The sequence below is a fragment of the Physella acuta genome, unplaced genomic scaffold, assembly GCF_028476545.2.
Source record: "Physella acuta isolate Inbredline_101_S28 unplaced genomic scaffold, ASM2847654v3 ptg000794l, whole genome shotgun sequence".
Classification (NCBI taxonomy): Eukaryota; Metazoa; Mollusca; class Gastropoda; family Physidae; genus Physella; species Physella acuta.
The window spans coordinates 430347-457451 of record NW_026732312.1 but is presented as its reverse complement, the minus strand read 5'-3'; the positions used below and the strand labels follow the sequence as shown (position 1 = coordinate 457451).

The 27105-nt window shown below is 36.7% G+C and overlaps 2 protein-coding genes across 2 annotated transcripts in view; both read left to right on the top strand.

Annotated features, from left to right (window-relative positions):
* LOC131951023 (small G protein signaling modulator 1) overlaps positions 1 to 15052 on the top strand; it is a 32678-nt gene extending 17626 nt beyond the window's left edge. Inside the window, exons 10-25 of the mRNA XM_059313279.1 lie at positions 841 to 1017; positions 1705 to 1851; positions 2468 to 2681; positions 3772 to 3836; positions 5317 to 5462; positions 6522 to 6590; positions 6832 to 7068; positions 7956 to 8215; positions 8857 to 9125; positions 9770 to 9849; positions 10204 to 10328; positions 10547 to 10629; positions 10889 to 10998; positions 11620 to 11716; positions 12632 to 12799; positions 13107 to 15052. Of these exons, the coding sequence (XP_059169262.1) occupies positions 841 to 1017; positions 1705 to 1851; positions 2468 to 2681; positions 3772 to 3836; positions 5317 to 5462; positions 6522 to 6590; positions 6832 to 7068; positions 7956 to 8215; positions 8857 to 9125; positions 9770 to 9849; positions 10204 to 10328; positions 10547 to 10629; positions 10889 to 10998; positions 11620 to 11716; positions 12632 to 12799; positions 13107 to 13195 (2336 nt within the window). The 3' untranslated portion in view covers positions 13196 to 15052. The remainder of the gene's footprint in view (positions 1 to 840; positions 1018 to 1704; positions 1852 to 2467; positions 2682 to 3771; positions 3837 to 5316; positions 5463 to 6521; positions 6591 to 6831; positions 7069 to 7955; positions 8216 to 8856; positions 9126 to 9769; positions 9850 to 10203; positions 10329 to 10546; positions 10630 to 10888; positions 10999 to 11619; positions 11717 to 12631; positions 12800 to 13106) is intronic.
* A 4014-nt stretch (positions 15053 to 19066) lies between these two features.
* On the top strand, positions 19067 to 25798 carry LOC131951024 (uncharacterized). The gene is made up of 4 exons (XM_059313281.1): positions 19067 to 19280; positions 22730 to 22877; positions 24409 to 24526; positions 25474 to 25798. Exons 1-4 carry the CDS (start codon positions 19263 to 19265, stop codon positions 25697 to 25699), a joined length of 510 nt encoding a protein of 169 aa, XP_059169264.1. The 5' UTR covers positions 19067 to 19262; the 3' UTR covers positions 25700 to 25798.
* The last annotated feature ends 1307 nt before the right edge of the window (positions 25799 to 27105 follow it).

The following is a 27105-nucleotide window of genomic DNA, read 5'->3' as shown; positions in this document are numbered from 1 at the left end:
TTTATCTCTGACTACACATACGTTGGTATGTCACCTACTAAATTAGTTGTTTTTTTTTGGTTCATTTGTTTATTTTATATGTCGTCTCTTTCTAAACATCATTTTGAATTGATTTCTATTCATGCCATTATAACAGTATACAAAAACTGGGTTTTAGAAATTGTTTAAAGAACATATTCATATTTTACTAAAGCCATGTTATATATCAAATAATTTTCTGCATATTTGCATGATTACATTGTGGTTTATTTATGTGTTCCTTTTGGTATGTTTGTATGTGTGCGTTTACTACATTTGTATGTGTACCTGATGGTATGTTTGGATATGTGCGATTTACCATATTTCTATATGCACCTGATGGTATGTTTATATGTGCTATGCCATATTTTTATGTTTACCTGATGATATGTTTGTATATGTGTTTTGCCAAATCTTTATGTTCACCTGTTGGTATGTTTGTATATGTGTTTTGCCATATGTTTATGTTCACCTGACAGTATGTTTATATGTGTTTTGCCATATGTTTATGTTCACCTGACAGTATATTTGTATATATGTGTTTTGCCATATGTTTACGTTCACCTGACAGTATGTTGATATGTGTTTTGCCATATGTTTATGTTCACCTGACAGTATATTTGTATATATGTGTTTTGCCATATGTTTACGTTCACCTGACAGTATGTTGATATGTGTTTTGCCATATGTTTATGTTCACCTGACAGTATGTTTATATGTGTTTTGCCAAATGTGCATGTTCACCTGATGGTATGTTTGTATATATGTGTTTTGCCATATGTTTACGTTCACCTGACAGTGTGTTTGTTTCCACTTCCCCAGCTGACTGCCGAGGTACAGTGGTGTTGGTCGGCCAGGATGGCGTACAGCGTCCCCCCATACACTTCCCTAAAGGTGGACACCTGCTGTCCTTCCTCTCCTGCCTGGAGACCGGCCTGCAGCCCACTGGTCAGCTGGACCCGCCCCTTTGGTCACAAAAGGGCAAAGGTAAAAGCACGGGCAAGTGAGCTTCTTTTTCTCCCTTACTAACCTTGACCTTTGTGACTTGTGTGAAGTTGTAACTCTGTTAGCTATTTTTCCTTTGTTTTATCTGGATCAGGTCATTAAGGTCATTACACTTTTTTTTTAAATTTCTTTTTTGGACCACAATGTCTTGAATAGTCACATCCACCTTCCAAAATGAATTTACCCCTTAGCCTTCACCCTCCCCTCAACACTATAAGATAATTGTTTTTTCTGAAAACATTACTAATCACTATTTAATACTGAACATTTTAAAGCTGTTTCAATTTACAAAAAAAAAAAGAAAAACTTGGAAAAAAAAAGAAAACATAAAAAGTTTTTTAATTTTTAAAATTTCCCACAACCCTAGGAATGTAAAATAATTGAAAGATTACTGAAATATTAAATTGATAGTTACATGTCAGTTGGTGTTTCTGTGAAAATTGTTTGTCAAAGTTTTAGTTTAGCTAGCTCTCTCCTTGCCCCAATCTGTCCAACTTGTCTGTATGCTATTTATAGCAGTCACATGATGATGTCTGTTTTGGTTAAATGATTCTCTGCTATTCTTGATCATTAAAAATCTTTCAACTATTGTTAACATTAGCAGAGTTTTATCTTTCTTTCTGATGATGGAATAATTTTAAATTGGGATAATGCACTGATTTTCTTTTCCATCTCTCTCAGGTAAAGTTTTCCCCAAACTTCGGCGGAAAGGTAGTCGCCTGTCCAGCAGTAGCAGCACCAGCAGTGGTAGCACCACCAGCATGGATGAGGAGGAGGCGGCCGACTACGTCTTCAGGATTGTGGCGTCTTTCAAACCGGACATGCTCAGTAAGACTTAATCAATACATCCTTGTCTCAGTGCAATAAATCAATCAATACATCTTGTACTTGATCAATACATCTTGTACTTGATCAATACATCTTGTACGTGATCAATACATCTTGTACGTGATCAATACATCTTGTCTCAGTAAGACTTGATAATCTTGCCTCAGTAGGACTGTTTGAGTCACTATTTACCTTCCAATTCCTGAAACTTTTAATGTTTGAGTCAATATTTACCTTCCAATTCCTGAAACTTTTAATCTTTGAGTCACTATTTACCTTCCAATTCCTGAAACTTTTAATGTTTGAGTCAATATTTACCCAATTCCTGAAACTTTTAATCTTTGAGTCACTATTTACCTTCCAATTCCTGAAACTTTTAATGTTTGAGTCACTATTTACCTTCCAATTCCTGAAACTTTTAATCTTTGAGTCACTATTTACCTTCCAATTCCTGAAACTTTTAATCTTTGAGTCAATACTTACCTTCCTATTTCCTGAAACTTTTAATGTTTGAGTCAATATTTACCTTCCAATTCCTGAAACTTTTAATGTTTGAGTCACTATTTACCTTCCAATTCCTGAAACTTTTAACGTTAAGTCACTATTTACCTTCCAGCCCCTGAAATGCTTGACCCCAAAGCTCCATGGTCCCCCAGGGCATCACCAGAGAAGTCGCCATGGCCAGTTAGGCGCCAGCTGCCTCCCAGCCCGTTAGTCCGCTCGTCGATGCAGTCGTCAATGCAGTCGTATGCCCGTACACAAGAGGAGCAGAACAACTGCTGCCTCGTACAAGCTTCCAATGATGCCAACCATAGGTACAGTGGCTATGTGTACGTAAGTGTTGTCATGATGTATTTGGTTCTTGCTACCATCATATCACACATATACATATGTACGTCATCAATAGATAAATAATGGAACTTTGTAATGGCAGTTATAAAATGAACAACACAGAACATGAGCCACAATAAGTTAAACTGGTGGTCCAAATGACAGCATTTAATTTGTTTTCACCACCCCATATCCTGACCATTTGTCCGCCCCACATCCAGTACAAGACCAGCAGACTTGCATGAATTACTTATTTATTGAAAGTTAAATCTTTAGCATGGCATTTTATAATGTTGTTTTGTAATATAAATATAATGGAACATTTTTGTGGAGTTGGAAGGTTTTATCCATTAATTAATTAAGAATCATGATAGACAAAATGCTTAAGAGTAGTTAATGGGAGCAGAGTTAAAAGGCTCTGTTTACATATAACATTAGCAGGTTATATATATATATATATATATATAATGGTTAGATGTTATAAAGGCTTTATTGTTGTGAGCTTTGATGTATAATTATTATCATTAATTTTATCTAATTTTTATTTATATTTTTAATCACTTGCTTGACTTATATACAGTAATATTTACAATACTGTAATTATTGAATATTTATCCTTTTATAAGTAAGCTCTTTACTTATTTGATTGAATTTTTGAAATTATCAGCATGAAAAATAAACTCATTCCTGATGTTTTAATTATATCAAATTTTCATTGGAAAAGAATATTTTTAATGTTTTATTTATTTGTCCAAAAATTTATTTTACCACAAAAATTCTGAAATATCTAGCCATTATTTCATCTGTTTACGATCTCTGGAATAATTAGCCAAGCCTAATTGAATAATTAATAATTACATTATTAAAATGGAAATGTTTAAAAAAATCATAATAAAACTGAACATTTTTAAAAATTAGCAAAATATTTTTATCTATTTTTCTTACTTTGAGCTTCTCAACAAATGTTACAACACACATCAAAAACATTTTAATTTAATTAAAGTAATTAAGATGTGTTTTAAAAGTTTTTTTTTTTCCATAAGTTGAGTATTGATGTCATGATGATGTGTAATCTGCTGTTGTCATCAGAAACCACATCAAACAGCTGTGTGACATCATGACCAAACAGATTATCTCGCGGGCATTCTATGGATGTAAGCATTTACTACCTAAAATTTTGTTCACCTGACATTTTGTTCACCTGACTTTTTGTTCACCATGTTATGAATTAGATGAAGAACTTGTTTATAAGAAAGATGAATGTAAATGCAATCACTTTAAGTTTCTAGAATGTAAAAATTCCATCAAGACATTTATGTGTCCAGATTGTCACTTAAAAGTACTAACTTAAAAGTAATCTTACTTACTGTCCATTGGATAGTGTGGTTAGCACTATTCCCAGACTATTCCCAGACTATTCTTAGATGAGCCAGGCATCTGAACTCGAAACTTTTGAGTTAGCAGTCGAACGTTCTACCATTCGACCACACCATCCTGAAAAATGTCACTTAAACAGTGCTATATTTTTCTGTATACCATGTCATGTTCACATGCAACAAACACATGTCTCACTTCACATACACCTGTCCCATACAATATCACATGCCACATACACCTGAACCATATCACATACAGTGGGAAGGCGTGGCCTAAGTGGTAGAGCCCTTCTGCCAACCAGAATCCGGGTCCAAGTCTGATGGGTACCTAACTTATGTTAGGGAAAGTAAAGGCGGCTGGGCATAGTGCTGACCACACTTTCACTCCCGAGGTCAAGAAACATATGAACTCTCCTTCATCTGCCCAATGGATTGCTAGGTCTAAAGAGAATTCTTTATGTCCCATACACCTGCTCCATGTCCCATACACTTGCCCTATGTCCCATACACCTGCCGTATGTCCCATACACCTGCCCTATGTCCCTACATCTGCTCCATGTCCCATACACTTGCCCTATGTCCCATACACCTGCCGTATGTCCCATACACCTGCCCTATGTCCCATACACCTGCTCCATGTCCCATACACCTGCCCTATGTCCCATACACCTATGTCCCTATGTCCCATACACCTGCTCCATGTCCCATACACCTGCCCCATGTCCCATACACCTGCTCCATGTCCCATACACCTATGTCCCTATGTCCCATACACCTGCTCCATGTCCCATACACCTGCCCCATGTCCCATACACCTGTCGTATGTCCCATACACCTATGTCCCTATGTCCCATACACCTGCTCCATGTCCCATACACCTGCCCCATGTCCCATACACCTGTCGTATGTCCCATACACCTATGTCCCTATGTCCCATACACCTGCCCCATGTCCCATACACCTGCCCCATGTCCCATACACCTGCCCCATGTCCCATACACCTGCCCCATGTCCCATACACCTGCCCTATGTCCCATACACCTGCCCCATGTCCCATACACCTGCCCCATGTCCCATACACCTGCCCCATGTCCCATACACCTGCCCCATGTCCCATACACCTGCCCCATGTCCCATACACCTGCCCCATGTCCCATACACCTGCCCCATGTCCCATACACCTGCCCCATGCCCCATACACCTGCCCCCTATTAACATATGTGAACAAAGTTGAACCTGCTGTCTGTACCTGCCGCAGGGCTGGCACACTGCAGACACCTGAAGACAGTGAGGACACACCTGTCAGGTTTGGTCTATCACAGTGTCGTGTCTGAAGACAGCCCGGTGGACGCCAAGAAAGGTCTGACCTCGGAGATGTGGGGTCAGCTGTGTCAGGATGGCATTGTAAGTACTTTACTGACATTGTAAGTACTTTACTGACATTGTAAGTACTTTACTGACATTGTAAGTACTTTACTGACATTGTAAGTACTTTACTGACATTGTAAGTACTTTACTGACATTGTAAGTACTTTACTGACATCGTAAGTACTTTACTGACATCGTAAGTACTTTACTGACATCGTAAGTACTTTACTGACATTGTAAGTACTTTACTGACATTCTAAGTACTTTACTGACATTGTAAGTACTTTACTGACATCGTAAGTACTTTACTGACATCGTAAGTACTTTACTGACATTGTAAGTACTTTACTGACATTGTAAGTACTTTACTGACATTGTAAGTACTTTACTGACATTGTAAGTACTTTACTGACATCGTAAGTACTTTACTGACATTGTAAGTACTTTACTGACATTGTAAGTACTTTACGACATTGTAAGTACTTTACTGACATTGTAAGTACTTTAATGACATTGTAAGTACTTTACTGACATTGTAAGTACTTTACTGACATTGTAAGTACTTTACTGACATTGTAAGTACTTTACTGACATTGTAAGTACTTTACTGACATTGTAAGTACTTTAATGACATTGTAAGTACTTTACTGACATTGTATCCGACTTTATACTGACATTGTAAGTACCTAGCTCTATTCTGACATTGTAAGTACTTTACTGACATTGTATTCGACACTTTACTGACATTGTAAGTACCAGGATCTTTGTAAATCAACAACTGGAACACCATCAATTGTTTACTAAAATACTGACTTTTTAGTTCTTAAGATCCATTTACCAAAGCAACAAAAAATTATGGTCCACTAAAAAAAAACCAATCACCTGTAGACCACAAAAATATTCTTTTGGTTTAATAACTTGACATTTAACCTATATGGCCTCTGAGCAAAAAATTACTTTAACCTCAAGGCCATTGATATAAACTCGTATGAGACAACTTGTATGAGACAACTTGTATGAGACAACTTGTATGAGACAACTTGTATGAGATGTGTTGATTTAATGAAGCTCCATTGTTGTATTTCCCTGTTGTAGGTGACTAACTCAGCAGAAGTCTACAGGCTGGTGTATTTTGGAGGTGTGGCCCACGAGCTCAGGAAACAGGTGCATTTTTTTTTACAATTTTTTTTTACATTTTTGGTGTTTGTTGGTGAAAGGTCAATATATTTAAGGTGAAAGGTCAAGGCTTTTATTATTTTGGGATTTCCTGGTTTTGTTTTGTTACGGGTATTGAACGGTTTGAATGTGCTCATTTTTTAAGTTTTAATTTCTTCTGGGTTTTAACTTGATGAGTTTGGCTTTTTTTTTGGTACCTGGCCACTCTAAATGTAGTTGTCTTGTCTAGGTTTGGCCATACCTACTAGGCCACTACAAATTTGGCAGCTCCCCAGATGAGAGAGAAGGCCTGGAGCAAGCTGTCAGGACAGAGTACGAAAAGGTCATGTCAGAATGGCTGGCCATCGAGGCCATCATCCGCCAGCGGGACAAGGAGGTCATTGCGGCCAACCTGGCCAAGCTGTCCCAGGAGAGCACGGACGGCCACATCCCTCTGGTGCGCAAGGACTCCAGCCTGAGCAACGAGGTGTGGTCACCCTTGCAGATTATAAGATTCCTTAAGGCATGGACGTATGTGTATGTGTGTGTCCGGTGTTGTGGACGGTGTGCCGCACTTTGCAGGAGCTCCTGCCCTCTCTCACACAGCTCAACGTTTGTTTAGAGACAGAAGTTGTTTTTTATTAGCTGTAAACATTTGTTTTCGTCACTTCAAATAGCAAAATCTGTGTTATTTGTATGTTAAAGTAGGCTATATTTTGAAAGAAAATTAACATAAGTAAAAAAAAAATATTTGGAAATGAGATTTAACTCTTAATTCAAACTAAAACTTAACTGTTAACTGTGGGAACATTTCAAGTAGGTTTGTATAATTTGATCTTCACAAGTGTTGACATAATATCACATGACTAGTTGAACTATAATACTGCTGAGCACGCTATTTTTAGTTGTCTAGTAAAGTGATTCAACATTGTCTAGGAGAAGCTAACTCTTGCCTCTCTCTTAAATCACTCTAATGCACTTATTACATGTTTCAAAACTAGCTTTCTTCTAGCTAGATAGTTTTACTTTCAATTTTATCTGGAATTGGAATTTTTTTTAAATTGTAGATATTTTGGGTATTATTTACAGTAAACAAGTATAAGTGTTTAGAGAATTAGTAAATTAATATTTTTATTGTTTCTTGAAAAGTAATAAAGTCATTTACATTATTTCTTAAATAATTTTTATAGTTAACATCTCTTGTATTCAACAGAGGTTAAATATAAAATTCAACTTTAAAAAATTGAAAATATTTACAAAAATTAACAAATCAAAATTGTGTTTTTTATGATGTTCGGTAAATTTCCAGTAGTGATGATAGAGGTATAGGCCTGTGGAATAACCTCAGGACACAGTGGTTATTTTCTATTTCAGGTTTTTGTATCTTTTGAGTCTGAAGAGTTATCCAGGCCAGAAACAGTAGTTGAGGAGAGCTCCACCGCTCGGACCACGCCCTCCTCGGACAGGAAGACCAGCATGGAGCTGTCCATCACGTCTAGCACCATGGACAGGGCTGTGGGGACAGAGACGCCACCTATGGCCATCAAGAAAGGCAACTCCCTGCAGTACAGCCCTGATGATGGGATGGGGGACTCTATAGCCAGGGGGAGCTCAACTACCACAGAGACAGACAAGTAGGGAAACTCAGTTATCTTTCAGGGAGTTATCTTTCCTGCCCTGCTAAAAAAAAAATTGAAGGGTAGGAAATGAGTTACTGTCCATGACTGTCAATCCAAAAGTGCTGAGTTCTGACCTGCTCACCCTGCAGTTGTTAGCTAGGGACAACATCTAGGAGAGAAAACAGCTCCAAAATTAAACAACTGTTGCCTTCCAGATTGTTCTTTGATGGACAAATGCTATAGAAGCAAACCTAGAAAGAAAAGCAGGCTGAATTATAGTCAAAGCACCCAAACGCCTAATTAATTATATTGGAGGAAATTTCCTCCAATATTACAATTAAGATTAATACAATCGTTACTGTTGACATGACTTCAATAAAACTTACCAATTCAAATTTTAAAATACTATTATTAATCTTAAAAGCTAAAGTATTAATCATCTCAAAAGCTAAAGTAATTCAGTGGTTCCTATTATATTATAAAATAAAATTGTGACCAAACTAGAAATTAATAACCAGTATTTTTTATATTCCGTACTAATTTTTAAAATTAATTTCATTTATTTTTCTTCTATTAGCCTTTGTTGTTTTCTACCCAGCAGATTCAATACAATTAATTTATTTTTCTTCTATTTGCTTTTGTTGTTTTCTACCCAGCAGATCCAAGACGGACTCCGTCGGTGACTCAGGTTTCCTCACGCCACTGACTCCGCGCTCCCTGCCCGCAGACGTTACTGACCGCATCACCATGACGACCAAACTCTCTGTGGACAGCGCCGTGGTGGACGAGGAGAATGCTAACCCCTCTATTGCAGAGGTCAGCTCCAGGACAAGTTCCACCGTGGATGACTCTGACAGCAGGACTGAAGCTGGCAACAGATTGGGCCAGGAAACAAAAAGTGGGCAGGACTATGAGCCTGGGCTAGGTAAAGTTAATTAATTAATGGACAGAACTATGAGCCTGGGCTAGGTAAAATTAATTAATTAATGGACAGAACTATGAGCCTGGGCTAGGTAAAGTTAATTAATTAATTAATTAATTGGGCAGGACTATGAACCTGGGCTAGGTAAAATTAATTAATTAATGGACAGGACTATGAGCCTGGGTTAGGTAAAGTTAATTAATTAATGGACAGGACTATGAGCCTGGGCTAGGTAAGTTAATTAATTAATTAATTTATTGGGCAGGACTATGAACCTGGGCTAGGTAAAGTTAATTAATTGGACAGGACTATGAGCCTGGGCTAGGTAAAGTTAATTAATTAATAAAGTGGGCAGGACTATGATCCTGGGCTAGGTACAGTTAAATAATTAATAAAATGGACAATTATGAACCTGGGCTAGGTAAAGTTAATTAATTTATGAAGTGAATAGGACTATGAACCTGGGTTAGTAAATTTAATTAATGAACCTTGCTAGGTTAAATAAATTAATGAATAATTAAATAATTAATTAATTAATAGAGTATCCTGGATTAGCAATCTTCTATGTGGTATGTTGGATGATTAGTAGGCGTTTCAAACTGTTGATGTAAAATGTATTGTTTTAATTCTATTTTTCAACTTGTCAGAGGTCAGCCGTCACCTGTCAGCCAGTCGTGAGAGCCTGCTGTCACCTGCTTCACCTGCATCAAACGGTGGAATTTACTCTGTAGGTCAATTTTTTTTAGTTTGACAAAATTTCCAATATCCTACAAATATTGTTTTTTAATTTTGCAAGTTTTGAGTAAAAAAAAAAATTCTAAATAACTGGAAGTTTTTTACTTTAATAAAAGGGTTTGTCTCCCTTTGCTAGCTGTCCCATATGTGTTCTTATGTTTGTACATTCTTTTATTACTTGCGAAAAATAAATAGAAATTACTGTAAAGATATTATTAACAATTTTTTTAAAGTGCTGTTAAACTACTGAATTTAGGTATTTTGTAAACATTTTTACAAAGCTTGGTGATCTAAACATTTTTCCTCTTCCCCACCCCCCCCCCCCCCCCCCCCCCCCCAAATTCAGGCTGAATTGTTGGACAGTGTGGCATTGAACCTGCATCGTATTGATAAGGACGTACAGCGATGTGACAGGAACTATCATTACTTCAACCCTGAGAATCTGGACAAACTGCGCAACATAATGTGCACGTAGGTTCTATCGGGGTGGGGGGGGGGGGGCAAAGACACATTAAAGCTTGTGGGTAGGAACTGTGGTTAAATGGAGGGGGGGGGGGTGTGCTAAGAGGGATAACTTGGGGGAGGGGCTAGGGGTGGGTTAACGAATTTAAGTTTGGGGCTAGGAGCCATGAGTAAGTCTGATGGTTAAAATACCTTTAAGTATAACTTGTGTCTGAATAAATCCTCAGGTATGTATGGCAACACCTGGATGTTGGCTATGTTCAAGGCATGTGTGATCTGGCGGCGCCGCTACTGGTCATATTTGATGATGGTCAGTCATAGTTACTGCCATACTAATCAGTCATAGTTACTGCCAAACTAATCATTCATAGTTACTGCCAAACTAATCATTCATAGTTACTGCCGTAATGATCAGTCATAGTAACTGCCATACTAATCAGTCATAGTTACTGCCATACTTATCAGTCATAGTTACTGTAACAAAAAGATGATGGTCAGTGAGTGATGACTAATTAAAACTATGAATAATTTTTCATGTGTTTACTCTATAACCTTTGACCTTTTGACAGAATCCTTGGCATTTAGTTGCTTCTGTCAACTGATGAAGAGAATGTCATGTAACTTTCCTCATGGAGGCGCCATGGACACGCACTTTGCCAACATGAGGTCCTTAATACAGGTGGGTTTTTTGTCATTGATTGGTACAGGTACAATTTTTTCTAGTTTTAGATAGGTAAACTTGTATCTGGTCTTTAGTAAAGCCAGATCTAATCTTTAGCATAGGCACATTGTGATCTATTCTTTAGTACAGTAAACTCTGATTTAGCTCATCACATTAAAATATTGATTGCAGATCCTTGATTGTGAATTGTTCACACATTAAAATATTGTTTGCAGATCCTTGATTGTGAATTGTTCACACATTAAAATATTGTTTGCAGATACTTGATTGTGAATTGTTCACACATTAAAATATTGTTTGCAGATCCTTGATTGTGAATTGTTCACACATTAAAATATTGTTTGCAGATCCTTGATTGTGAATTGTTCACACATTAAAATATTGTTTGCAAATCCTTGATTTTGAATTATTCACACATTTAAATTTTGCTTGCATATTCTTGATTGTGAATTGTTCACACATTAAAATATTGTTTTTTTGCAGATCCTTGATTTTGAATTATTCACACATTTAAATTTTGCTTGCATATTCTTGATTGTGAATTGTTCACACATTAAAATATTATTTGCAGATCCTTGATTGTGAATTGTTCACACTTTAATATATTGTTTTTTGCAGATACTAGATTGTGAATTGTTTGAGCACATGCATCAACATGGAGACTACACACATTTCTACTTTTGTTACAGATGGTTTTTATTAGACTTTAAGAGAGGTGACTTTTTTAAAAACTTTTTTTGGTGTGGTACATTGTTTTTTAATTTTCACATCCACTTGTTTTAATAATGTATGAATATCTATATATATAATTCTCTTCTTCGAGCCGTTAGAAAACAAGCTGCAAACGCTCTCCCTACCTCCCCACCCCTACATGGTTTTAGTGAGCTGTTCACTCTAAATGTTTACAAGCAGAGCCAACGATTTTAAACGTAGGGGGGGGGGGGGGGGGAGGAGGGAGGGAAGGAAGGGGGGGGGGGGGTTATGGTCCTTAACGAGCTACTTATAGTGTTTTAAAGAAATATTTTCAGTGTCAGCGTTGGTACTGTCGAATTCACAAATTATGAATTATTGAAAATTAGAAACAACTAAATAGCGGCGTATGTTATGCCGCGGGCCGGCTCGTATAAATATATTTTGTTAGTTATGTCTTGTTAGTGATTATCACATCTCTTGTATGGTGTATATCATGATTATTTCCCTTGAGTCTTCAGTGTGTTTACTGTGATGTATATCTGATGTGTAGTTGTGCAGGAGTTAATGAAAGGTAGAGCCAGGGATAGAACTGCAGAGTTTCTTCCAGGCATCTCTTTGAGGGTCCCCCCCCCCCCCCCACCCCCCTAAGAAAATCTACCCCCCCCCTACCGAAAAAACAACTTATTTTTGGATTGTGTATTTTAAACTTATGGTGTATTCACAAAGACCTAAGGGACATAACTAAAAAAAATATCTCGAAGGTTAAACTTAAACTCAAGCTGTGCCAGATTTTTAAAAAATGTAAACTAATTTTAGTATGCTACCTTTTTGGACTTTTGGATTACTTAAATGAAAAATATAAGTTTATTATGCTATTTTCCAATACATTACCCTAGTAATGCTTAAAAAAATTAATGTTTTGATGTTTTTCTTTCAGAGTTGATCTATGAGGATGTGTTCAGTGTATGGGAGACTATCTGGGCGGCCAAGCACATGACCTCCAGCCATTTTGTTTTGTTTATAGCCCTGGCTCTGGTGCAGGTATATAGGGACATTATACTGGACAACAACATGGACTTTACTGACATCATCAAGTTTTTTAATGGTCAGTATACCTTGTGTCAGTGGTCATTACGCTGTGTGTGGTCATTACATTGACTTAGTGATCATTACATAACATCAGTGGTCATTACATTGTGTGTGATCATTGCATAACATCTGTGGTCATTACACTGTGTCATCAGTCATTACATAGAGCTAGTGGTCTAGTTCTAGTTTAAATTGGGATAATAGAAAAATATTTTTTTAAATAACTGTTCATATTTGGTTTTAAACAAACATTGTTTTCATTATTTTTTCATAACGTTTTTTAAAATTCAAATTTGGATTACCAATATTTTAATTTTTTTTAGAAATGGCAGAACACCATAACACCAAACAGGTTCTAAAGATTGCCAGGGAACTGGTCTCACGTCTGCAGACATTGATTGATAATAAGTAAATCAAAGGGGAATAAACTGTTATTCCAGGGAAGCAATTATGCACAATAAAGGTTGTCAAGAGTTAAGTTTTCTTTAGTCTTCAGTTAGTGTGTGAAATTGTTCATGGTTTTAGAAACATGCATCATACATTATTTATTCCCACCAAAAAAGGAGAGTGATTGAATAATGGGCTGTATCTGTACGTGAATTTTGGTTCAGGTTTGGTTAATTTTATTCAAGTAATTTCTCATTCAAGTTTTTAGTTATGGTTATGAATTAAATTCCAGGTTGTAAAAATTGTTCATTTTAAAATTTGTTTTTATAATTATATCGTATTATAAAAGAACAAATTAAATATTTGTCTTGGTGATGTAATTCAACATTAATGTAGTTTTTATTATGAGACACAATTTTTGTAATATATTCATATACTATTCCAAAACAGTTCAAGTTATTGAAATTGTTTCTTATCTTTTATGTCAGCTAGTCATTGTTTTTAAGCTTTTGAATCAGGTTTTTGTCAAGATTCAACACTGCCAATCAAAAGATCTTTCATTTATTTTATTTTTTTGTACATTTTTATATTTTTACTTTTGATATGAACATTCCTAAATGAGAGAAGATTCCTTTTTTACCGAAATCTTAAACTGGCATTTATAAAAAAAAAAACTATAATCATGTCTACTTATTTATTAAAGTTTAATTGTAGATAAATATATGCTAATTTTGATGTTTTCTAAAAATCAAAATTTAAGTCTTTAATAGGAGGCAGACATAAGTTTTCTCCCCTTGAAAACTTGTGCATGTTTTTTTGTATGGAGGAAGAAAAATACAAGAGTTTCTAATTTTAGCTGGATAAGCTGTTGTTAGACAAATATTGTGACCATTAACAAATATATTCAATTTTGCTCTTTCAATTGGTTAGGTTAAAACACCATATGGACAGCATCTGCTATGTATTTTGGCCACTGTTTCAGTGATACTCCAAATTTATAGTGTATATTTAAGCCTAGTTCTCTATGTTGATCCTGGTAATATTTTTATGTTAAATTTAAGAGATTTCTTTAAATTTCACTTTATTAAAACTGTTGTAAAGTATTTAAAGAGTAAAATAATCAATACAGAATTTTAACTGGCCCTAGATAATTTTCTTATATTAAACTAAAACTTTTTTTAAAGAAACATCAAATCTCAAAGAAATATTTTTTATCTTTGAAAATTATAAAATTCATTGGTTTTATAGTTCCCTTGCAGAATTATCCCAAAATGTATTATCTCCTTAGGGCTATTTCCCTTGATATACCTCAATAATTTTTTATATTTCAGATTTATACATGGTTAGATACTACTTAAGTTTTTTTATTTAAAGAAAATCTCTTGTAATTATGTGATCACTTTTTCACTTTTTTGGTGATTTAAAAAAAAAACGATACTTGCTAGCACTGAAAGTATGTATAGCTGTTAAATACTTTTGGATTAGCTCAGCAGCTAACAGCTGTTAAAAACAACTTTAAAAATTCATAAAACTTTCACTTTCATAACTCATTCTTGAGGGGAAAAACCATCAGATCAAACTAATTTATTTATAAAATGTACTAGTGAATCAAATATCAAAATGTTCAATTCCCACCAAATTGTGTCTGCCTCCAGTGTCCTGTAGGACATTGTTCTTCAGGACAAAGTCCTCTTGGAAATGTTGACCAGAGCTGTGATGTACATGATAATGGCAAATCTATTTTTAGAATCAAACTTTGTTTTGTGACTCCGTGATCTCTTTTTGTTGACTTTTGTTTAACGTGATGACAATTTATTTTTGTTATTATGGGATGTTGAAACAGGAAGTTCTCTTTGATTGGTGGAGAGAATTAGAATGTGATTTTAAAAAAAGGGGAGAGGGGGGGGCTAGTGCGGGAAATGTTTGTTCATTTATTGCTCATTTTTTTAAATATTAGAATGAAAATATGCGTTTATTAGTTTTAAAAAGTTTAAATCAATTAAACAATCAACAGTGCAGCTAAATATTTCTTTAATAGCTGGAAAAAATTGTGGCCAAAAAATAAATAATGAAAAGACCAGCTACTGAACTAGTAACAAAAACCTTTGGCTCAGTGTTGGAGCCACTAAAACTTAACTGTGGCAACTTCTTTTTCTTTTGGGTAAGAAAAACTTTTGACTTTCGAATTTGACAGCCTGAAAGAAAAGAGACTGCCATGGAAGACGTTTCAACCACAATTTTGTTACTGCTGCAGACTGGTTAGTTCATTGACTCAAAGATTTGATTTTTTTTTTAAAGCTGATTTAGTGTTATAAGTGTAAAGCAATCAAATTAATTAAGATAATGAGAAGTACTGGTAATTCATGGAGAAGTTCATTGTTTTTTAATGATGTGAAATTCAGAATACCTGTATGTGATAACAACACTAGATGGTTGTTTGTTTGTTTAAAGGAATTTCACATCCCCCAAAACATCACATTTTCCCTGTGTGGGACTGTATTTACATTGGTCATATTCTTCAACCCATTCCATTTCCACATTGTTTGGTTGATGATAGTCTAGTTAGTGTAGCTATGTACAATTTGTATGTTCTTAATGCAAAAGTGTCTGTATATAAATATGGATATATATATATATATATATATATATATATATATATATATATATATATATATATATATATATGCCCATATATTTATGAAAATATATTGGGCCTACATATATGTATGTATGTATATGTATGTATGTATATATATGCCCATATATATATATATATATATATATATATATATATATATATATATATATATATATATAAATATATATAGGGCCTACATATATATATATATATAGGCTATATATATATATATATATATATATATATGTATATATATATATATATGTATGCTATTTATAAAATGTTATCATATCATTTAATTGAATGAATACATATGTGTATCTAATTATATCATTATATTAAACTGTAAGTCTAAAATGTTGATTTAATGTAACTAATACTTATACAGTTACACAACAGATTGCGAGAATAAGATATTCAGTCACGTGGTGACGAAATTCAGGCGTTCACGTGACGGTCACGTGACGAAATGTAGTCAATGCTTGTGCCGGGTTTGTTACTTCCACCTTGTGTAGTAGTGTTGATATCCTGTTGTACCTAGAGTTGTATCGTTGATCCCCACCGTCTGTGTACTAGTTCTGTCTGTCAAATAAAAGCGTCCGCCACTCGCTGGGCAAGACCGAAATCAGTTTCGTCTTTTATTTTTTCTCATCATTTTTTATCTGTACTGAATGAATAAGTGCTAGAACTGTACATTGTTTGGTCATTGTTGATCCACGGAACTGCAAGAGAAAAAATGCCACTTATCCCTTTGATAGTGGAAAGAGCACCGTGCAAAACAAGAAAATCAAGACGCTATGGGCATGTCTCCCGAACCAAAATAAATATATTCTTTAACTAGTGTCCGTCCGTTCCCCCACCCCTCCTAAAATTTCAAATGCACCCCCTTCCCCCAGAAGAAAAATGTCTGAAAGAAACACTACTTGCTTTAGACCTTCGCCGTAAAGATGCAGAAGAAAGATGTCACATTCTGCTGAACGATAAAGAGGTTGGGTGTAGTCGGGTCATTGCAAGGTCAATATACTGAATATCAGTCCCCCCACCCCTCATCATCAGATACCCCACGGGGAAGAAGGGGGGGGGGGCCGCGCTCAGTAGAGAACAAATAAATATTTTAATTATAAATATATTGATCTACGCGGCTGATCCCCTAATGGTGATAATTTAAAAACTTGGATTAAAATCCCCGAGCCAATGAAACACGGTCCACGTGTGTCTCTCCCGTACAAGACGAGATTATTATTACATCAAGTCTGCTGCTGTGATCTGGCCATAGCTAACAACAGTGGCGTAGCCAGGAATTGGTCATGGGAGGGGTTCAAATATTTTTCCATATGAATATAATTATATATATATATATATATATATATATATATATATATATATATATATATATATATATATATATATATATATATAGGGATGTGAGTGCATGTGAGGGGTTATAACCCCCCCCCCCCTTGCCTACGCCACTGCCTAACAAAATATATAACACTCACGTGTGCAGAGTTTTTCCTCACAGTTCAATAAACTTGCCGTGTGGTCAGATGTTATTACTTTGCAATAACGAATCACCTACAGAGCGGCGGGTATGACCGGATGTGGGTAAACAAAGTTTATTGCTCACACGTTTGTGGTCACGTGAACTCAGTCGTGTCTGCAAGATCATTGGTCCATTCTTCTGACGTGGCAATCGAGAGGGCGCGAAGGCGAAACAGTGGCGTGGGTTAGGGTTAATCTTGTTGCAAGTGTTAGTGTGGGGTTTGGGTTAGGGTTAATCTTGCTGCAAGTGTTGATGTTAGGTTTGGGTTAGGGTTAATCTTGCTGCAAGTGTTGGTGTGAGGTTTGGGTTAGGGTTAATCTTGCTTCCAGTTATAGTGTGGGGTTTGGGTTAGGGTTAATCTTGCTGCCATTGTTAGTATGGGTAACTGGGAAGGGTGGGGGGGGGGGGCAGTGCACCCGGACTGATGCCTGAAAGAAACACAGATTTAAAAAAAAAATTATGTGTGATCGGTGTATGTTTGTGTGCGTGCATGCGTGCGCCTCCCCCACTGCTGTTGATATCAGCAGATAAAAACAGACCATCTAGCCATTAGTGGCTAAATTAGCATTGTTTAAGACCACCTTTGTAAATATGTTTAAAGGGTGAACGCCAGCTTAAAATTTTCAGACTGATTTTAAACTTTTCTTTTACTTAAATAGTCCACGAAATTTTTTTTTTTTTTACGGCAAAGTGTAAAATTTCTCGAAACATCCATTTTGTGTAGGATGTTTGGTGTCTGATTGTCTGCTACTAAACCAGCCAGCACCGACTATTTTTGTACAGGTAGTGTCCACTTACCGAAACACTTTTTCGTCATGAATCACCCAGACGCTGCCTACGAAATGCCGAATTTGGCTTCCAGAAAGGACCATTAGGAACATGTTTATTTTCGAGAGGGTTAGAGTTGCAGGATTATTTTTAAATGGGTAAGCTTGCGAAGAGCCAAAAATAAAGGCGTGGGAAAACCCAAATCGTCTGTAGTACATCATTCTGTTATGGACACAACACCTGTTAAAAATGAAGTCCTACCCTGCGCCCCTTCTTTTGATGTAGAATGAACACTCCAGCATATCATGCGTCGTCCCTTATTATTTAGTTCAGGACGTCCCTAAGTTTACCGTCCCCTGCTTCTTACTCCATCACCACAATTCTATCGATAATGTTTATCCACATCTTTATTTTCCAGCTGTAAAATGTTTGATCCCATTAATTTAAATCTGCCAACTTTTCATATGTCTTACCCCACGGAACTATATTTGAGTTCGAGTAAGTTCTATGAAAGAAATCTTCGTTTGTTGTTTATGTTTGCTGGGCAAGAAATTTTCATTCCATCCCTAATCATTTTCAAAAATGTACGTTTGAAAGTGTCAGTGTGTGTATGGGTATGGAGAGTGTATGTTATGACAACCCGAAGGTCTAATTTTCATGGTAATTATAATTTTTCGCGATCTATCAAAAGCCCAAAACATGGGACGTGGTAGACTGCATTTTGTCCAACTTGGGCAGACTACTGAGCTTAGTACCTAAAATAACGGCAGATAATTTTAGTGATGATGTTATCGACTAACCAGGCGGCCATCTTGAGGCCTGGGGTCTGCCGGTAAAAAGAGCAGCGTTTCCGGTTGTTTTATTGTATCACGTGACAAGCGAAAAATACACTGGCTATTTCAACCTTCTCTTTTAAAACACCCTTATAAAAGTCTAGCCCAACATGTCTTCACTACAGTTAGGTTTAGAACATTTCTAATCTAACTAGTCGAAATCAATCTAATATTAATTTTTTTTTACATTTTGTTTTGAAACATCTGTCATTTGGATTAGTTAGATTAATCAGTAAAATTAATTAAATGTGTTGAGGTTTTTGGGATAAAATTTATAACTAGCTAGTGAAGAAGGACAGAAACACGACTCATGGCGACTTTAACTTCGGTAAGGTTTTTAATTTTCTTGTAAGTTACTGAAGAAAAGATACGAGATGTACACTCTATAGGCTAACTGCACTGTGTTGCACCGGGGTGCAAAGGGTTGGTAGCACCGGCGCGTAACAGATATCATCATCATGATAATCATCATCATCATCATCATCATCATCATCATCATCATCATCATCATCATCATCATCATCATCATCATCTTCATCATCATCATCATCATCATCATCATCATCGTCGTCATCATCATTATCGTCTTTTCCCGTTCTTGCCCAAGACATGGGACAGATGAAGTAGATTTCATCTGTTTTAATAACCTCAGCTTATGAGGAGATAGTGTTGTCAACATTATACCCAGCCGCCTTTTTTCCCCGTTAGTCAGGCACCCATTACAGCTGGGTGGACTCAATGACATCGTACAGACTCGTGCCTTGAATCCGAACTCGAAACGTTCGGGTTAGCAGTTGTAAGCTGTTGTAAGTTGTTTACCTCATGCTACGTCACTGACGCAATAACCTCCATGCTACGTCACTGACACAATAACCTCCATGCTACGTCACTGACGCAATAACTTCCATGCTACGTCACTGACGCAATAACCTCCATGCTACGTCACTGACACAATAACCTTCATGCTACGTCACTGACGCAATAACCTCCATGCTACGTCACTGACGCAATAACCTCCATGCTACGTCACTGACGCAATAACCTCCATGCTACGTCACTGACGCAATAACCTCCATGCTACGTCACTGACGCAATAACCTCCATGCTACGTCACTGACGCAATAACTTCCATGCTACGTCACTGACGCAATAACCTCCATGCTACGTCACTGACGCAATAACTTCCATGCTACGTCACTGACGCAATAACTTCCATGCTACGTCACTGACGCAATAACTTTCATGCTACGTCACTGACGCAATAACTTCCATGCTACGTCACTGACGCAATAACTTCCATGCTACGTCACTGACGCAATAACCTCGATGTAACGTCAGTGACGCAATAACTGAAGCTTTAAAATTTAAAACACACTATTTTTTCAAGACCACCAATTCTTTTGTTTTTAATTTTGTTGATGTTGATGTTATTCAACATGGACCGTAAGTGCTGCCTGTTCTATTGATGTTGTTGTTATTCTCACTTGTCAGTTGTGCAGTTTGTTCTATTGATGATGTTGTTATTCTCACTTGTCAGTTGTGCAGTTTGTTCTATTGATGTTGTTATTCTAACTTATCAGTTCTGCTGTTTGTTCTATTGATGTTGTTGTTATTCTCACTTGTCAGTTGTGCTGTTTGTTCTATTGATGTTGTTGTTATTCTCACTTGTCAGTTGTGCTGTTTGTTCTATTGATGTTGTTGTTATTCTCACTTGTCAGTTGTTCTGTTTGTTCTATTGATGTTGTTATTCTAACTTGTCAGTTGTTCTGTTTGTTCTATTGATGTTGTTATTCTAACTTGTCAGTTGTGCTGTTTGTTCTATTGATGTTGTTGTTATTCTCACTCGTCAGTTGTGCGGATTGTTCTATTGATGTTGTTATTCTCTCTTGTCAGTTGTGTTGTTCTATTGATGTTGTTGTTCTCACTTGTCAGTTGTGCTGTTTGTTCTATTGATGTTGTTGTTATTCTCACTTGTCAGTTGTGTTGTTCTATTGATGATGTTGTTATTCTCACTTGTCAGTTGTGCTGTTTGTTCTATTGATGTTGTTATTCTCACTTGCCAGTTGTGCTGCTTGTTCTATTAATGTTGTTGTTATTCTCACTTGTCAGTTGTGCTGTTTTTTCTATTGATGTTGTTGTTATTCTCACTTGTCAGTTGTGCTGCTTGTTATATTGATGTTGTTATTCTCACTTGTCAGTTGTGCTGTTTGTTCTATTGATGTTGTTGTTATTCTCACTTGTCAGTTGTGTTGTTCTATTGATGTTGTTATTCTCACTTGTCAGTTGTGCTGCTTGTTATATTGATGTTGTTGTTATTCTCACTTGTCAGTTGTGTTGTTCTATTGATGTTCTTGTTATTCTCACTTGTCAGTTGTGCTGTTTGTTCTATTGATGTTGTTATTCTCACTTGTCAGTTGTGTTGTTCTATTGATGTTGTTATTCTCACTTGTCAGTTGTGCTGCTTGTTATATTGATGTTGTTATTCTCACTTGTCAGTTGTGCTGTTTGTTCTATTGATGTTGTTGCTATTCTCACTTGTCAGTTGTGCTGTTTGTTCTATTGATGTTGTTGTTATTCTCACTTGTCAGTTGTGCTGTTTGTTTTATTGATGTTGTTGTTATTCTCACTTGTCAGTTGTGCTGTTTGTTCTATTGATGTTGTTGTTATTCTCACTTGTCAGTTGTGTTGTTCTATTGATGTTGTTATTCTCACTTGTCAGTTGTGCTGCTTGTTATATTGATGTTGTTATTCTAACTTGTCAGTTGTGCTGTTTGTTCTATTGATGTTGTTGTTATTCTCACTTGTCATTTGTGCGGATTGTTCTATTGATGTTGTTATTCTAACTTGTCAGTTGTGCTGTTTGTTCTATTGATGTTGTTATTCTCACTTGCCAGTTGTGCTGCTTGTTCTATTAATGTTGTTGTTATTCTCACTTGCCAGTTGTGCTGTTTGTTCTATTGATGTTGTTGTTATTCTCACTTGTCCGTTGTGCTGTTTGTTCTATTGATGTTGTTATTCTCACTTGTCAGTTGTGTTGTTCTATTGATGTTGTTATTCTCACTTGTCAGTTGTGCTGTTTGTTCTATTGATGTTGTTGTTATTCTCACTTGTCAGTTGTGCTGTTTGTTCTATTGATGTTGTTGTTATTCTCACTTGTCAGTTGTGTTGTTCTATTGATGTTGTTGTTCTCACTTGTCAGTTGTGCTGTTTGTTCTATTGATGTTGTTGTTATTCTCACTTGTCAGTTGTGCTGTTTGTTCTATTGATGTTGTTATTCTCACTTGTTAGTTGTTCTGTTTGTTCTATTGATGTTGTTATTCTCACTTGTCAGTTGTGCAGTTTGTTCTATTGATGTTGTTGTTATTCTCACTTGTCAGTTGTGCTGTTTGTTCTATTGATGTTGTTGTTCTCACTTGTCAGTTGTGCTGTTCTATTGATGTTGTTGTTATTCTCACTTGTCAGTTGTGCTGTTTGTTGTATTGATGTTGTTGTTATTCTCACTTGTCAGGTGTGCTGTTTGTTCTATTGATGTTGTTGTTATTCTCACTCGTCAGTTGTGCTTTTTGTTGTATTGATGTTGTTGTTATTCTCACTTGTCAGGTGTGCTGTTTGTTCTATTGATGTTGTTGTTATTCTCACTCGTCAGTTGTGCTGTTTGTTCTATTGATGTTGTTGTTATTCTCACTTGTCAGTTGTGTTGTTCTATTGATGTTTTTGTTATTCTCACTTGCCAGTTGTGTTGTTTGTTCTATTGATGTTGTTATTCTCACTTGTCAGTTGTGCTGCCTGTTTACCCTGGCGGTGATGACGCACTACATGTGCCACGTCACAGCATATCTACAGTGCACAGAAAATGACGAAAGTGTAAGATTGTGGATCAACTTCACCAACAATCTGAACTACGCTGTCAATCTTACAATTCCTGGTAAGTTAAGCCCCACATACAGGGTGAGTTATACCTCACATACTGAGTTATACCTCATATACCGCGTGAGTTAACTTGTTAGACCGACTGATTAGTAACGATGATTGTCACAAGTAAATACACAAGTAAACACTACGCTATTAAGTAAACACTCACACAAGTTAACACTCACATCAGTAACCACTCACACAATTAAGTAAGCACATAATTAACAACTCATATAAATAAGCACACGCACAAGTAAACACTCATATAGGTAAACACACACAAGGAAACTTTCACACAATAAACTTTCCCCCCACTTAAACACTGATATAAATAACCTTCAGCTCCGAGTTCAATTAAGCAAGTAACCAAACAGAACTAGAACATTCATAAACATTTTAATCACACCAAGTTCTATTTATTTGATAAACAACTTTGTTTCCATTAAATTATCAACAAAATTCAGTCCCTTAGATCCGGGTTTCCATTACGCTTTCTTTGACCACCAAGGTGCTCTTTTTAACTTCGTGTAAAATCAATGCTGCTGTATGGGGCTGTGACATGGAGGACGACGAAGACCAACTTTGGTAGTCCCGACCTTTATAAACAGCTGTCTTACACAAATACTCAGAATCCGCTGACCCTACATCGTTAACAACATTTACCTACGGGAAACGACACGAGAAATAAGGAAAAAAAGATGAATAGGGCCCACAAAGCATACTACGCCAACAACATCACCAGACAGGGATTGAGTTGGAACCCACTAGGAACGCACAAAAAAGTTCGAGCACTTGGCGACGAGACCTTGAAGCGGAAACAACAAATATGGTTTAAACCTGGAGTCAGGTTGAGAAAATGACACAGGTTGGCGACCCATACCCCAGCAGGACAGAGAACTCTGGTGATCTTTGTTTGGCGGCCCATACTCCAGCAGGACAGAGGACTCTGATCTTTGGTTGGCGGCCCATATCCCAGCAGGACAGAGGACTGGAGATCTTTGGTTGGCGGCCCATACCCCAGCAGGACAGAGGACTCTGGAGATCTTTGATTGGCGGCCCATACCCCAGCAGGACAGAGGACTGGAGATCCTTGGTTGGCGGCCCATACCCCAGCAGGGGTGCTGGGCAGTAATCACGAGTCACTCAAAGTTATAGTTTACAAGATTTAATTTTTTTTTAAATTTAGATCGTCCCTTTTTAATTGTGTACATGATTCAAAACTTCCCCCTTTAACTGCTAATCTGATTATGATAGTCCCCCTTTAACTGCTGATCTGATTCTGATAGTCCCCCTTTAATTGTGTACTGATTCTGATAGTCCCCCTTTAACTGCTAATCTAATTCTGGTAGCCCCCCCTTTAACTGCTAATCTGATTCTGGTAGTCCCCCTTTAACTGCTGATCTGATTCTGGTAGTCCCCCTTTAACTGCTGATCTGATTCTGTTAGTCCCCCTTTAACTGCTGATCTGATTCTGATAGTCCCCCTTTAACTGCTGATCTGATTCTTATAATCCCCCTTTAAGAGTAAAACTTGTGACTCCCCAGAGGACAACTATTTCGGCCACGACCTGACCTCGACCTGCCCAGAACTCAGCTCTGGCAGAAGTCAACAGGGCCGGTCTCTGTGTCCGTGGACATACCAGATCAGCTATGACTATAACAGGTGAGTCAGGGGAGTCAGACACCATTCCAGGTGAGTCAGGGGAGTCAAGCGACATAACAGGGGAGTCAGGTAACAGTCCAGGGGAGTCAGGGGAGTCAGACAATAGTCCAAGGGAGTCAGTGGAGTCAGATGATAGTCCAGGGTAATCAGACAACAATCCAGGGGAGTCAGGGGAATCAGACAATAGTCCAGGGGAGTCAAGCAACATTCCAGGAGAGTCAGACACCATTCCAGGGGAGTCAGACAACAGTCCAGGGGAGTCAGACAACAATCTAGGGGAGCCAGACAACATTTCAGGGGTCAGGGGAGTCAAACAATAGTCCAGGAGAAGTTTTGACCATGGTGTTATACACATGTTAGGTTGATGCTCTACATAAGTGAGATAATATACACAGGAGAGTTGTTAGGTAATAGGTTGATGCTATACACATGTAATAAACAGGTAAGATGTTATACGCAGGTTATGTTGGTGTTTTATACACAGGTGAGATATTACACACAGGTAAGATATTACACACAGGTAAGATGTCATTCGCAGGTGAGATGTTATACACAGGTAAGATATTACACACAGGTAAGATGTCATTCGCAGGTGAGATGTTATACACAGGTAAGATATTACACACAGGTAAGATGTCATTCGCAGGTGAGATGTTATACACAGGTAAGATATTACACACAGGTAAGATGTCATTCGCAGGTGAGATGTTATACACAGGTAAGATATTACACACAGGTAAGATGTCATTCGCAGGTAATATGTTATACACAGGTGAGATATTAAACACAGGTACGATGTTATACACAGGTGAGATATTAAACACAGGTAAGATGTTATACACAGGTGAGATATTAAACACAGGTAAGATGTTATACACAGGTGAGATATTAAACACAGGTGAGATGTTATACACAAGCCCGCAGCTCTACCCTTGTCTGATATACAGGTACCCCATCGCCATGCATTACGCGCGATGCAACTGTGGGCGGTGCCCACCCCCGGGCGCCATACACTACTACCAGCAGCACGTCTGCAAGCCCCTGTACCACATCTACACCGTCGTCAGGAAGAGATGTAACGCCAACAACAAGATCGAGTACTACATGACCTCGGAGACTCTGCCCGTCGCCTGCATCTGCTCTCACCTCGCATATGACGTGGCCAGCGGGTAACACAAAATGTGGAGCGGAAAAGTTTGGACGAAAGAAGAGATTTGTAGCTAGATCTGGTTACGATAGCTACAAAGCTTAGACTAAAAGTAAATAAAACAAAAGATCATGAAATATGTCTGGTTTTTTTTTTAGTTTTTTGTTTTTGTTTTAATATTATTTTTTTTTTAGAATTTTGGATAAAAATTGACCATTCTCTTGAAACTTTATGATGTTTTTACAAGGTTTTATTTAACGTGTTTCCTCTGTCGACAGTCTGTCGTTTTCGATCGAGCGAGCGATATTTCAGGCAATTCTAACTGACAGATTCGTTTCAAAGTTGGCACGTGGGTCAAGACTAAAAGACAATGCGCAATACGACATAAAATTTGACTTAATTTAATTAGATGACTGATTAATTTTGTATGAATAAATTAAAATTTTCTAAAATTAGCAAGAAGTCACGTACTACTCTTGCCGCACTATTATATGCGCATTTTCATGTTCATTTGGTGCGCAATAGCTTTTATTTAATTTATGCAACTCTGTTGTAAATAAAAATATTTATTGCATTTTAAAAATTCATTAAAAAAAACGTTTTAATAACAAGCTTTTACGTAATAATGCACTAAAAAGTAGAAAATAAATTATTTTCTTTAAATATTTAATAATACACTACCATTTAAATAACTATAAAGAAAAGCGTGGGTCACTTTATACTATTTTAGATACCTTTACTAATATTTAGGAAGAGGGAGTACTATGGAGCTGCATGACTAAAAACCATTGCGCACCTAATGAACGCGCGTATAATAATGCGGAATAGTTGGATAAGACAGCCTACTAATTTGGACAAAATTTTAATTAATTCATAAAATTAATTAGGCATTCAACTGAGTCAAATTTAATATCAGATTGCATCGTCTTCATGTCTTGAACCACGAGCCAACTTTGAAAAGAATATGTCAGTTAGAAGTACTCGAAATTTCGCTCGAGCGCTTCGATCTAGACAAACTGACGACAGCAGACCATCGACAGTAGACTGTCGACAGACAGAGGAAGCAAATTAAATAAAAGCTTGTAAAAAACGTTTTAATAACAAGCTTGTATGTAATAATGAACTAAAAAGGAGAAAATAAACGATTTTCTTTAAATATATTAAAATGCTCTACCATTTAAATAACTATATAGAAAAGCGTGGGCAGTGCCGGCACCAGGTTATTAAGCGACCTAGGCAAAACTTATTAAAACGCCCCCTTTCACGCAGATTTATTAATAAAACATAGGTATAAGAAAAAAAACAATTTATTAAAAGTGACATATCATTTTATTATCAATTGCATAAACGCTATAAGTAGACATCAAAATCAAATTATTCTTGCCTCCTTCGTCGCAAAAGTTTGCACTAATTCCTTCAATTCCAGTTTGCA

Coding starts and splice junctions, on each gene's coding strand:
- LOC131951024 (XM_059313281.1), top strand. Junction 22,878..24,408: donor TGTCAATCTTACAATTCCTG/GTAAGTTAAGCC, acceptor GTGACTCCCCAG/AGGACAACTATTTCGGCCAC. Junction 24,527..25,473: donor ATCAGCTATGACTATAACAG/GTGAGTCAGGGG, acceptor TCTGATATACAG/GTACCCCATCGCCATGCATT.